Here is a 13865-nt window from a genome sequence, read left to right as displayed (position 1 = left end):
CCTTGCATCTTTTATTGATCGTTTCAAATTTTCAAGGGATTTTTGGTGGGTCCAGAGATCAGTTCGGGACGACACGACACCGTTGCCGTTGATACCTAGATTTGCATCCCAATGACAGATGGCACGGTGATGTTGGTGATCCTGGGAGTGGGCCCACAGTTCTCCCTTGAAGCATGCCAAGACAACAGAACGCGAAAAGAAAGAAAAAGTTAAAAAGGGGGAAGGATTTTTAAACCCTCTCTCAAGAGTCCCTCACCGTCACCGATCCCTATATTATTCTCTGCAGCTTTTGCTCTGTACTGCATATATATCTTCCAACAAATCAAAGCAAATGAACCCAGAAAAGGATATGCTAGAAGCGCTGTAGGAACCTCATTCCACAATTGGATTGGAATCTTGTACCTCATGATGTGAAGCAGTACAAAGGGTTCCCATCTAATTGTGGAAGCCTATGAGCTACAGAAACTGTAGATGCAGGGAATGGACCACTCCATCAGGTCCTTGAAATGGATACAACTTGAAAAACATAAGTAAAATTAAAAAAATATATTAGTAAGAAGAGAGAGAAAGGCGTATCGTATAACTTCTCCACCACCAAGGCTTTACTTTTTCAGAAAGGGAATAGACACACCCGGATCTCCCTCAAATTTACAATACGTCTGATACGTCATGTCACCACATTTTATCCCCAAAATGCCCTTCACGGGGCTGTGGGGATCCAACGGACAAAACTACGTCTCTTTGAATTTGAATTTGAATTGAAGATCAGCTGTGGGCTGTGGATGTTGTCTGTCTCTCCTTCCCGGCTTCCCCTAGTCCCCTAGTCCCTACCTTTTGTGCGGTATGTTGGTTGTGAATATCATCGATCAGGCTTTATCAATATCAGCTTCGGTTTTGGTTAATTGAGGTGTGTTGTGTGTTGGTTGCTGCTTGTATCGGTTCATATAATATAATTATATAAACCGTCGGATCCATGGAGGAAGGGAGAGGGCATGATGTGTAAAAAGAGGTAAAGAAGAGGGTGTTAGGGTGATAAGGGGAGGGAAGAGGGGGTTATGTACTTTTGCCCCAGAAATAAAGGGAGAGTGGGGGACCGCGTAGGCGCAGCGGGAAGAGAAAACGACGTAACGTATCGCTGACATCTGACTATCTGAGCCGGGGAGCAGAAGTCGAGTCCCCATCGACTCGTCTCCTTGTGCCGCGAAACGCGGACTACAGTCCCCCAAGGCTGTGCCACCTCGGGAACCTTTTCTGCTCACCATCGTTGGAGAAGATGAAAGGATGAACATCCCCTCTCTCTCTTCGTGGGCCATAGATGATGGCCCTGGCACTGTGGTGGCACATCCTTCCCTTCCTCCGTTTTCAATCTCCGATCCCACCCTTTCTCAAGATGGTCCCGTTACGGCTTACGCGTCAATGCTTTATTTAACATCAAACATTATCATCATACGGTAGATGATCATGTTTTTGGACGGTGATATCTAATTGCGCGATCAAAGGCGTGAATGTGGTTTAGAAAACTGGATTCACGATAACAACGAAGATAAAAAAAGGATAACCTGATTTCAATTTTTCTGTTCATCTATTGTCACGTCTTGGGCGTCGGTTTGACAAGTCCTTCAGGAGAGTGGGAGTGACGAGAGAGATGTCATAAAACGTGACCGAAGAAGGGAAAAATCAGAGAGTAAATTATTGTTACTAATTTTTGTTGTGTCACAATTCACATATCCTGTCTCTTATCTCTTTAACACTCCGTTTTGTTTCGTTGTTGACCAACTGTTTCTGTTTCAGATTAATTTTAATTAATTTCTCCGTTAATACCGTAAATTAATATTTAATAACTATAATTGGTTTGTTACGCCCGCGAAACTGCGCGACGGAGAAAGCGCGAATTGACGTTACTGGCGCAGTTTAAGCTCTGAAATCGAGCGTACGCCCCCCTCGCCCTTTCCCTTCATACATTCACTTCTCTCTCTTTTCTCTCTCGCGCGCGCACTGCACAAATTTTCTCCTGGCAGTTGGCACCTCTGGGCTTACGATAGCACATTCCCTCCCGACGTCAGCACGGACCTTGGACGTTGAATCTCGACCGCCTTTTTTCTTCCCATTCGCGTGCCCTCCTTTTCCGCATCTGTCAGCTCGCTCTCTCTCTCTCTCTGATTTGAAAAGAAAAAAAAGAAAACCGAAATTCCCTAAAATCTCTCTTCCTCCTGTGAGCCTTTCGTTTTACTGCTTAGAAGATTTTCTTCTTCTTACTCTAGCTAGGGATTTCTTTCTCTTTCTAGGGTTTTAACCAGCAAGGCAGCAACAATTTCGTTTTGAATCCTGTCCTGTTCCAACTTATCTGATTTTGCACAATTTTTGGAGATGCGTCGAAGAGGAAGTTTAGTGTTGCTTACTTAGTTACATGTAAGCTGTTTCCTTGTTCTTTAATTCCAGCTGGATTTCTCTCCTTTATAATGTGTGTATTAGGAAACAGTTTTAGTGGTATTTTCTTTACTTGTTAGGGTTTTATCTTTTTTCACTCTATGTTTTTAATGAGAATTTCGATTTCTGACTCTTTCTGTTTTTGTTTTATATCTGTTTAGACAGCTTCATATGATTATCCAGTTATTTATCACTGGCATTTTGATGCTTTGTTTTGATTTATACATTCTTAAGGTTTCTTTCTAGAGATGTATTTGTATGCTTGAGATGTTAGATTTAGTGACGCCGTGGAGTTGGTTCACTTAGTTTTCTTTTTTTTTCTTTTCTGTTTTCTTGCTTGGCTTTAAAGGCCTCTGTTTAGCATGCTCTCCACTGTGAATAAATTCGGTTACTCCGACCTAATTCCAAAAACTACTATGTAACATCTCAAGAAGTTTGAAATCTCTTAAGTAACATGCGCATCCTAATGGCAGTGTTCCTGCTGTTTCCAGTAAAAATTTTGAGAGCATCTCAAATATATTTTTATCCAGAAAATATCATACCAAGTCTATGTTGATGTCGGTCAAGCTCTCCCTTTTCCCCTTTGAATTTTAGCATCTCAAATCAAAAGCTAATTGATTCTACTGGGATTTAGCAGATTGAAGGTTTAAGGTCTCGTGTATTTTGGTTCTACTAGGATTTTTTTTTTCTCATTTTTGATTTCGAGAAACAATGAGAACCAAACATTCTGATGGTTGTGTGGGAGCAAGATACTTTAAAATGTGGTGAAATTTTCTTTTTTTTTTACTTGGATTTTGTTATATATCGCCTTGTAACAGGTCTCTAAGGATGAATTGCAGCATTGATCCCTGAAATCTACGGGGTGTGCTTGTAACCTGATAATTTGAATATCAGATTCGGGGAGTTTGTTGCCTTTGTTTCTGATGGGCACCTAAATATCCTATTTCTTTATTCTTCTTATCGAGGCTCTTTTTGTGACTCAAGGAATTGATCTAAGATGGAGAGCCTGTGAGTTCAAAATTCAGCCAATGGAAATTAGGTCATAATTATCTCAGTATCATTATCATACTGAATTTAATTTCCACTTCATTTAACCATTTTCAGTTAATCGTATAACATATGTATAGAATCAAATAGGATTTAAATTGAACAAAAAAGTTAATTCAGTTTGAATTTACCATTCTAGTGCCATTTCTTTTCTAGTCTAAAATCATAGTTGGCTCTTATGGAAAAAATGTTAGGCTCTTAACCGGTTTAGTAGCTTAGGGCCTGTATTTTTTTTATATAAAAATCCAGGTTGTTCTATTTCCTGTTAACTGAAAAGAATTCCCAGTTCTTTGTGATATTAATTTGTCATTATGAAATTTCTGGATGGTTATTGAACTAAATAGCTGATCTAAGATTGGCCTCGGAGGCTTGGACTAGTTTCACATTTGATTCGATTTTTCTGGCCTTGGGGTAATTTGGAAACTGATTTAGTTATAAGAAAAGATGCAGCTTTTAATTTTGATCTCCTCGTGTCCCCTCCAATGCTCGATTTTTGTACCGGCAATTATAAGAAAAGATGCAGCTTTTAATTTTGATCTCCTCGTCTCCCCTCCAATGCTCGATTTTCATTCTTGATATTAGAATGAATGTTGTGCTTTGTGGACAGAAATTTTGGTTGCAATAAACTGAAGCCCCTTGTTGATTTATTTGTCACGTGGTACTAGAAACCTGAATTATCTGAATCCATCCTGTTTTCAGTTAACTGAAACAGGGATTTGATGAATAGGCCAGTGTGGAAACAGGAGTCGTGTAGCCAACCCCATATAGTGTGGATAAGGCTTAGATGTGATGATGATGGATAAGATGAATAGGCCAATGGGTGGAAGAAATTATCATCAAGTAATCAAATAATTACAGTTATTCTAACTTGTAGTCTTTCTGTTTAAGTGGGTTTTATAGATTTCATTCCTACTGCTTAGTGCTAACAAATTCACAATAATGACACTCACAAGCTTATGCCTACACAAGCAAAAACCTATAACAGATTTGGGTTCTTTGCTGTTCTGACACTGCCATCATTAATTATCTGTTGTTTTGTATTGATGATTTGTGCATGTTGCTATGTGCTAAATTATGTCTGATGGGAACATGGAGATAGAAAGCATTTGCTTGGTTTAATGATGATGAGGTGCTTTTTGGTGAAGTAATGTCTTTATATTCAGAAATGAGCCCTTGAAACAGTTAGAATGTGGCTGAGTTGGTGATGCTAATTGATAAATTATTTGGTACTTGTTGTCCCCTTCCAGGGAGGGGGGACAGGGACTCAAGGTCCTACAATCTTTTATGTGCAACACCTATGACCCCACCTAGATACTAAATTCATCTGTTTAACTTCATTCAAGGAATAGTCTGTTGCATCAGATGGTCCTGTAACCTTTTTTGATTTTCATCTGTTTTTAGATACATTATGAAGAACCCGAGTCCAAGGCAATGGGCAGTGATGTTTGCTCCTGGAAATGAAGGAGAGGCAACGCTGGAGGGCTGAAGAAGACGCTATATTACGTGCCTATGTGAAGCAGTATGGCCCAAGGGAATGGAACCTCGTATCCCAGCGCATGAATACACCCCTTGATAGGGATGCAAAATCCTGTTTAGAAAGGTGGAAGAACTACCTCAAGCCTGGCATCAAGAAGGGATCCCTCACCGAGGAGGAACAGCGTCTTGTCATTCATCTCCAGGCAAAGCACGGAAATAAGTGGAAGAAGATTGCCGCTGAGGTTCCTGGCCGTACTGCTAAGAGGCTAGGCAAGTGGTGGGAAGTATTCAAGGAGAAGCAGCAGAGGGAGCAAAAGGAGAGCACCAAGGTCCTTGATCCTATAGAAGAAGGAAAGTACGACCGCATTCTTGAGACTTTTGCAGAGAAGCTGGTAAAAGAACGTTCTGCACCATTCCTCATGGCCACCTCCAATGGAGCCTTCCTTCACTCTGATCAGCCTGCACCTCCACCAACCTTGCTTCCCCCATGGCTTTCCAGTTCCAATGGCACACCTACAGTGAGGCCACCCTCCCCTTCTGTTACCCTAACCCTGTCACCCTCAACTGTTACACCAGCTCCTGCCATCCCATGGTTACAACCTGAAAGAGGAGGGGATGGCACTCCCCTTGTCTTGGGCGGTTTGCAGCAACATGGGGCAGTTCCTGGAGGTGGTGATGGTGCAATTGTCTCTGAGCTTGTAGAATGCTGCAGGGAGTTGGAGGAGGGGCACAGGGCTTGGGCAGCACATAAGAAGGAAGCAGCCTGGAGGCTTAAAAGGGTGGAGCTGCAGCTAGAGTCTGAAAAAGCATGTCGAAGGAGGGAAAAGATGGAGGAGATAGAATCAAAGGTAAGGGCCCTTAGGGAGGAACAGAAGGCGACTCTGGAGAGGATTGAAGCAGAATACAGAGAACAGTTGGCGAGTCTGAGGAGGGACGCTGAAGCGAAGGAACAAAAATTGGCAGAGCAGTGGGCTTCAAAGCACATGAGGCTCACGAAGTTTCTTGAGCAGATAGGCTGTCGACCTAGGGCCACTGAGCCTAATGGCCGCTGAATCGGACCACAATCTATGATTTGGGGAGATGGACAATGATGGTTCTGTTGGTTACTTGCATCCATCGAGCTCTTGTTCGTCTTTTAAGAACTTATTTTTCCGACATTTACACCTCCCCTATCTTCATCTGCCGATCTTGTGTGCATTCTTCCCCAAAGCTTTTGCTGTATTGGGTTCTGCTTCAAAAGGGATCACTTTGAACTTGCGCCACATATATTGTATTTATATATCATCTTTCAGTGACTCGTTACCGAAGCCATGATATAGCCGAAGAGCAGTTTGACCCGTTTTAGTAAAACCGTTTATTGATGCTTCTCTGTCTGCATCCACGCGCCATACTTTTTTTTTGTGAAAGTACTATTGTTTTTTAATTTTTTTGATAAAAACATGAAAGTACTATTGTTACTCTTTAGGTTAGAGTAACAATAATACAAGAATTTTCGATGAATGCACCTCTTTTTTTATGTTGTATTAGCCATCCATCTGAGATGGAATGCTCCAAAGTAGATACTTAATTTCTGTATATTTTGAACCACAATTACCACAAAATAGGTTGCCAATTGAATGTGGTTAATGCACAGTTGGAATTGGAAAGCCATAGTTGAGGTGATTAAAAGCTATTTTCCTTTTCGTTAGATGATTCCCGTGCTCGAAGGGGCGAAGATCAACTTTTAAAAATTTTTAAACAGTCTAACGGTTTACTGATTTTTGTCCAACGGTTAAGGTTTAGGGGATCTTTATTGCAAAAACTGTACAGGGGTCTTTGACACCCATAGTACAGGGGGTCCGTGCAATATATATACTGAATTCGAATACAAATGATACGCGGAGTTATTCTTTCATTTCATTTTGTCATTGTATTAGAGCCTCCGATGACCCGACTTAATTTCTGCTGCCCTGGCTCTGTTTCCTTTATTGCTTTGACTTTTCTGACAATTACCCTGTAATCTTGTCATGTCCGATCAACTATTTGCACCCCTCAGGGGCGTTTCTGGTATCGTGTCCCTTAATATGGGACAATTATTCGTGTCCCTTAACATGGGACAATTATTCTACATAGCAACAGGCCATGAGAAATACTTTGAAGGCAAAGAATAACTACGGTTTCGTGGACAGATTGCTCTAGAGGCATGTTCCCGGTTCAGTAGAAGATCGACCATGGTCAAAATGCAATTCCATGGTCGTCTCCTGGATCTCTAACTCTTTTGCTTGTGAACTATACTAGAGCATGGCTTACATTGAACTTGCAAGAAAGATCTGGTTTGACCTCCAAGAAAGGTTTGTTCGGAAAAATGCTCCACGAATCTATGAGTTGAAAAGAAAACTTTCATTCCTTTATCAAGGAGAAGTCTCAGTGGCCTCTTATTTTACAAAACTGAAGGGGCTGTTGGACGAGCTCGCGACTGGCCCCAATTCTCGATTGTACCTGTGGCACTACTAAGGAAACAAGTGCAGATCGTGAAAATTTAAGCATGGATGTTCTTTATGTGCCAAAATTTAAGCATAATTTGTTATCTATCAACAAATTAGCATCTCAACTACATTGTACAGTGTCATTCGCTTCTGAATATTATGATATAGGACCCAGTCTCTCACAATGTGATGAGTAGAGGAGAATTGCACAACAACATCTAATGTTTACAGATACTTCACCTTAGTTTTCCTATCATTGCTCTTTTTTCTTGTATTATTGGAGATTATCAAACATGGCACAACCGCCTCGGGCATGCTTATACTCAACAATTGTATCTTGTTTTTGATGAGCTCTCACCTCCAATAAGGGATGCATGTGATTCTTGTGAACAAGCCAAGCACGTACGGGTTCCATTTCCAATAAGCTCCATACGAGCATCAACACCATTCGACGTAATACATTGTGACATATGGGGAGCATATAACACACCATCTCTATCTGGTGCCAAGTTCTTTCTCACCATCGTTGAAGACTTTAGTCATTGTATTTGGGTATTTCTCATGAAAAACAAGTCTGAGACATGCCAATTACTTGTGTCATTTTATAACATGGTTCCCACACAGTTTGACTACAATATCAACAATGTTAGATCGGACGATGGTAAAGAATTTTTCTCTGGTCCTCTTCTACAATTTTTTTTTCATTTTTTTGCACATGGTATTGTTCACCATCATTCTTGTGTTGATTCTCCCCAACAAAATGGAATCGTAGAGAGAAAGCATCACCATCTTTTAGAGGTAGCCCATGCTTTATGTTTCCATGCTTTCTTACCTATTTCGTTTTGGGGTGAATGCGTGCTAACAACTGCATATATCATTAATTATCATCCATCTATGCCCTTACATGGAAAAACTCCCTTTGAATTACTCTTTGGTAGGAAACCAACATATGGTCACTTTCGAACATGTGGATGCCTATGTTATGCACAAGAACAATCCCTTTCTAGTGACAAATTTGCACCAAAGGATGTTTGATGTCTATTTGTTGGTAATTCACACAGTCAAAAGGGATACCGAGTCTACAATTTGGCCATGGAACGGGTATTCACCTCTCGTGATGTCACCTTTTATGAGACTACATTCCCGTTTGCATCTTCTGATCTACCTAAGTCAACTCAAATGGATGACTCCAACAACTTAGTCATACCTCTCCCACAAAATGATGATGGCATTGATGATACACACAATCAACAAGTTGACATTGAGCTTCCTATTATTGCTGAAACTGCTACAGATGGGCCTGATATCAATTTTGCGTGTGATGACTGTAATACCACTGCTTCTCATGAGTCAAATGAATTCAGTTCACCAACTCAACCTAGTCCCACTCGAACTTGAAGGTCACCAAGCTATCTTCGTGATTACATCTATCATGGTCCTACACATCAGTCTCCTAATAATGGCACACAACTTTCTTCTATCACAGAACCCACATCATACATCAGGCCTGTAGAGATCCAAATTAGTGTTAGGTCATGCAAGAAGAGATCGTTGCTCTAAAACGTAATCAGACTTGGTCTATTGTGGACCTCCCTCTAGGTAAACACCCAATTGGCTCCATATGGGTTTATAAGCTCAAATATAAAGCTGATGGCACTATTGAACGCTATAAGGAGTGTCTATTTGTTAAAGCGTATACTCAAATTGAAGGTTATGACTATCATGATATATATGCACCTGTAGCAAAGCTGGTTACTCTTAGATGCCTACTTGCCATTTCAGCTGTCAAAGGGTGGGAATTGCATCAACTTGATGTCAACAATGCTTTTTTGCATGGTGACTTATCTGAAGAAGTTTACATGAGTATTCCTCCAGGGTTTCCTAAGCATGGTAAAAATAAATCTTGCAAGCTTCGTAAATCATTATATGGGTTAAAAGAAGTATTTTTTTGTTGGTCTGAGAAATTTGCATTTGCCCTTAAAGGAATTGGTTTTACACAGTCCATTACAAACTATTTGCATGGTTGCTTTCACACCAAAGATCTTGGATTTCTCCACTATTTTCTCGACATGGAAATCACAAGGACTTCCTCAGGTATTTTTGTTGACCAATACAAATATACTATTGACATAATGACTGAAATAGGTATGCTCGAATGTAAATCCATCTCACATCCCATGGAACAACAATGACAATTCACTAATGAATCCAATCCATTACTTGAGGACCCAACTCAATACAGAAGGTTGGTGGGTCGGCTCGGCATGTCTACCTAACCATTAGTCAGCCAGAATTTAGCTACCCAATTCATGTCCTTACCCAACACCTTAGTGCTCCCAGGGAAGAACATATGCAAGTTGCTAAGCGTGTCATCCGATACATCAAAAGTGCACCACATCAAGGCATATTCTTCCCTGTCACAAATGATATCTCACTTCAAGCATTTTTTGACTCTGACTGGGCCTCTTGTCCCATCACTAGATGCTCAACAACAGGTGTTATATCACCATGTTAGGGCATTCACTTATCTCATGGAAAACAAAAAAGGAAATCACAGTTGCAAGATCCTTTGTAGAGGTTGAGTATTGTGCCATGGCTCTTGCCACAAGTGAAGTTCTTTGGTTGATGTGTATACTTCGAGATCTTGGAATTCAACACCAACAACCAGTTCAACTCTTTTTGTGATAGTCAAGCAACAATACACATTGCTACCAATCCTGTACTTCATGAACGTACGAAATATATCGACATTGTCTATCATTTCGTTCGAGAACATGTCCTCCACAAGACTATTGCTCTTTGTCACATTTCCACTACTTCACAACCTACTGACTTGTTAACAAAAGCCTTGGGTGCAGATCAATTTCAATCTCTTTTGGGCAAGTTGGGCATTACCCATGCTCCAACTTGATGGGGGTGTTAGGAAGAACAAAATCGGTTGTAACTAATCTTGCCCACGCGGATAATAAATTGACAAGTGGTTTACCACCAGCTAATCATATATATATATATATATGATTTGGAATAAAATTGATACATGGAGTTCCTCTTTCATTTCATTTTGTCATCATGAATGCCTCTATCTCTGTGAAATTAACGGCGGTTTCTATTCAAGGTCAGAGTATTATTCTTCCCACCACACATGCAGCCTTCCACATCATTTGGTGGTTTCCCATCCAATAAATATTATTGTCCTATAAATTTAGGCTATGTTTGGTTTGAAGGAAAATATAGGGAAAGGAAGGGAAATGTAAGAAACCTTTACAACCCTTATATTGGTTTCCCTGTCTTTCCCTTCCTCTCCCTACCTTTTCCTTCAAACCAAACATAGCCTAAAGTCCTCCCTCCTCCCTGCAGATGCCAATATCTAATCTAATATAACAAACCGAGAGAAGAAAAGATATCACATAAATGATGACAGTCGCTAGTATGTGATTTTTATCTGGTTTTCGTCAACGTTTTTCTCTTTGATTTTATGTTATCTTGAATTCTTTATCACCCAGCTTCTTTAGTAAAATTTTCCTTAGAATAGAGGGGTAACAAAGTTGGTTATTTTTTTTGAAGGCGGTAACAAAGTAGGTTAAACTCTACATTCCATGATCCACCCACGTTCTGTGATTCATGGTCCGCAAGAAAGAATGGATTGAAGCACGATAGGTTGTGCTTATTTTCTTTAAATAAATGCAGTTGATGGCAAAAAGTGTCTGTGAAATTTGAGTCTAGAAAATGATGTATCCGTAAAGTCTTTTAACAATCGAGAAATCCTATTAAAACAGATCTAAGATCTTTCTTTTTATCATCTGTTGCTCAGCGAAGTAAATCAAAGTTTTTAAAATCGAATCAGACAATGAACCATTCAGGGTCTGATTCCTAGGTTGAATGATCCGACCATTCAAACCCAATGAATGGCCTATTTTGACAAAAAAATATAAAAAAATAAAAAAATAAAAAATGTTAAAACCATTAGACAGTTCGAATGATTCAACCACCTGAATCAGCGGTTTACTGACCAAACTAAATCAACGATTTTTTACCAAAAGACAAAAGACAATGGAACCGGTCAAGTAGATTGTCATATCATTACACTACTACACTATTCCATGAATATCATTTGTCATTTATTGCCCAACGTCAAGTCATTTTGGATTAGTTCTAAAAGAAGCTAGGGGCTGATACAATTTTGGTTTTGGAGAACCATCAATGAAATCAGCCTAACAATTTAGTGCATTTTATTCATAAAGAGACCTATGTTCTCTGACATGTTAGTAGTCTACCTTTAGGGATCTATAGGAATATTTATCTGATTTTCTTACGTTGCCCTCTATGGAAGTTGTTTCCCTTAGATGTCTCTCTGTCATTCAGAATTGCGAATTATACAACTACGCTTTTATTGGATGCATGTACAGCTCTTATATATTCAAGTGTTGAGAAATGATGCACCGTTCTCCCAAGGTGAAAACGAAAAAACTAACAGCTTCATGTGAAGGGTAGGGATGCCGTCATCCATTTCTATTTTATTGAATTAATTCGGATACCCTCTATAGGATTTTTCAGATTGGAACACAAAATAGGATCCGTTTCAAAATCCAGTCGAATTCAAATCAAGGTTTAGAGAATCCGATCGATGGATTTGGATTCAGATTGAATCATATGGATTTTATATCAGATCAGTTCAGATATACCCCTAATTCAAATCTGATTCAATCCGTTTGTGGAGACTTTATGGAGGACAATGGTCACTTGTCTGGCTGAGAAGAAAGATATCACAGATCTATCTCAGACTTCATCCGCCCTCTAATAAACTGCAATATGCAGAACTAGTCATTTTGTAGCGTCATAATGCCATATTCATGCTTCAACCATGGTGCTTAAATCATTTTTTATGGTTTACCCCTTGAAGCCCTTTCAGCTTTCAAATGATTAATTCTTGGGGTTTTTATTGTTCAGTCCACCTCAGAAATCTTAGCCCCTCGGTACAGGTGGGATGAATCCTAACCGAAGCCAAATTCACGGGAATAATGCGATTTATAGGGGAGGGCTACTAATAAACTAGGTGGGCCTGTAACTTCAGATTTCTGAGGTGGACTGCAGTCTACATATCCCTTATAGGTGGTTTTGATGGTCTTCCATGCACATGATCAAACCATCTTAATCTACTTTCTCCCATTCTATCACTTTTTTTGAATGACTTCATTTCTCACTCTATCTTTTCTAGTTTTTCTACTCATCCATCTCAGCACACACATTTATACCACTATCATTTTTTGAACATGTTGTTTCTTGACTGCTCAACACTCTTAAAGCCACAGTTCGCCACATTTTGTCACAGAGATATAGAAAAAAAAACAAGGTGCATGGTAATTGATATAGCTTTGTTTTGCCTTTACTATGGAGTTGTAGATTCTTGAATGAAATAGAGAATTAACCTAGTTTTCAATTTTGTTGGCTCTATCTAGCTGAACTTCTCTCTTTCCTCTTAATCCTCTTTTGGAATTTGATTTTCTTATTTTTCCTTTTCAATTTGCTCTTATATCAGTTTTCTGCCATTGTAGTGTTAGAGATCGGAAGGCTTAAAAAAGTATTGGAGTTTGGAGAAAGGGAATTTTGGCTTCTTTCAAAAAGAAAAAGAAACCTGAAATTAGCTTCAATTTACAGCGTTCTGAATGTTCTGGTGTTCTGGTTTAGGCTCAATCATTTTGAAAATCGAGAGCCCCAATTTTAGATATTTTTTTCCTTGTTTGTTTACCTCCAATAAAAAGGCTCTCTTGATCTCTCTCTCCAACAGTGTTGGATTGTAGCAGACTTTATTTTGATAAATTAAAGGAGAGAAAGAAGCATGCATGCAGATCTTCGACAAAGTCCTTAGCTCATTGTCATTTTAATTTCAGTACTCTTGCAGCTGCAAAGATGGAAGGCACTTAGAGATTGAGGGAGATATTAGATGGTATTTTAATGAAAAACAGAAATGGTTTTCACCTTATACGTACCCCTCAATTATATTGGGGAGTAAAATAAACCAGTTTATGGCAACGATTATAACACTCAAACTTGCAGGTCATTCATTTACAGTTTCTTTTAGATATTTTCTGATCCATTTTTTAATAAATCTGTTTGGAGGCATAGGCGGAGTTATATTGTCACGAGGGTGAGCAATTGAACCCACTTTGCTTCTAAAATCATTTAAGGGGTTAACGTTATCACAATTTATGTTAGGTTTAACTTCTTCTTTTCCAAAACTGATCTCATTCAAGTAAAATAATTTGAAGTATATAGAGATTTGACCCATTAAGAGTAAATCTAGCAAACTCCATGTAGTATCTCCTCTTGTAATTTTACAAGCAATCTAGTGTCTGTAACGAACATTTCCTGTAAAATGTACCAAGGTGAATTACTGGTTTCTTGCTTGAGTTCTCTGTCATGAGACAACTCAACTATAACAGAGATGTACAA

At 39.4% G+C, this 13865-nt stretch overlaps 1 protein-coding gene across 1 annotated transcript; it reads left to right on the top strand.

Annotated features, from left to right (window-relative positions):
- The first annotated feature begins 1575 nt into the window (after positions 1 to 1575).
- Positions 1576 to 6327, top strand: LOC104602458 (transcription factor AS1-like). The gene is made up of 2 exons (XM_010266146.3): positions 1576 to 2409; positions 4876 to 6327. The coding sequence occupies exon 2, from the start codon at positions 4932 to 4934 to the stop codon at positions 6000 to 6002; it is 1071 nt and encodes a 356-aa protein (XP_010264448.1). The 5' UTR covers positions 1576 to 2409; positions 4876 to 4931; the 3' UTR covers positions 6003 to 6327.
- Positions 6328 to 13865: the final 7538 nt, after the last annotated feature.

Source organism: Nelumbo nucifera, chromosome 2 (assembly GCF_055504915.1).
Source record: "Nelumbo nucifera cultivar China Antique chromosome 2, China Antique-T2T, whole genome shotgun sequence".
NCBI classification, from domain to species: domain Eukaryota; kingdom Viridiplantae; phylum Streptophyta; class Magnoliopsida; order Proteales; family Nelumbonaceae; genus Nelumbo; species Nelumbo nucifera.
The sequence above is the reverse complement of the archived record's forward strand: the minus strand, read 5'-3'. Positions and strand labels throughout refer to the sequence as shown.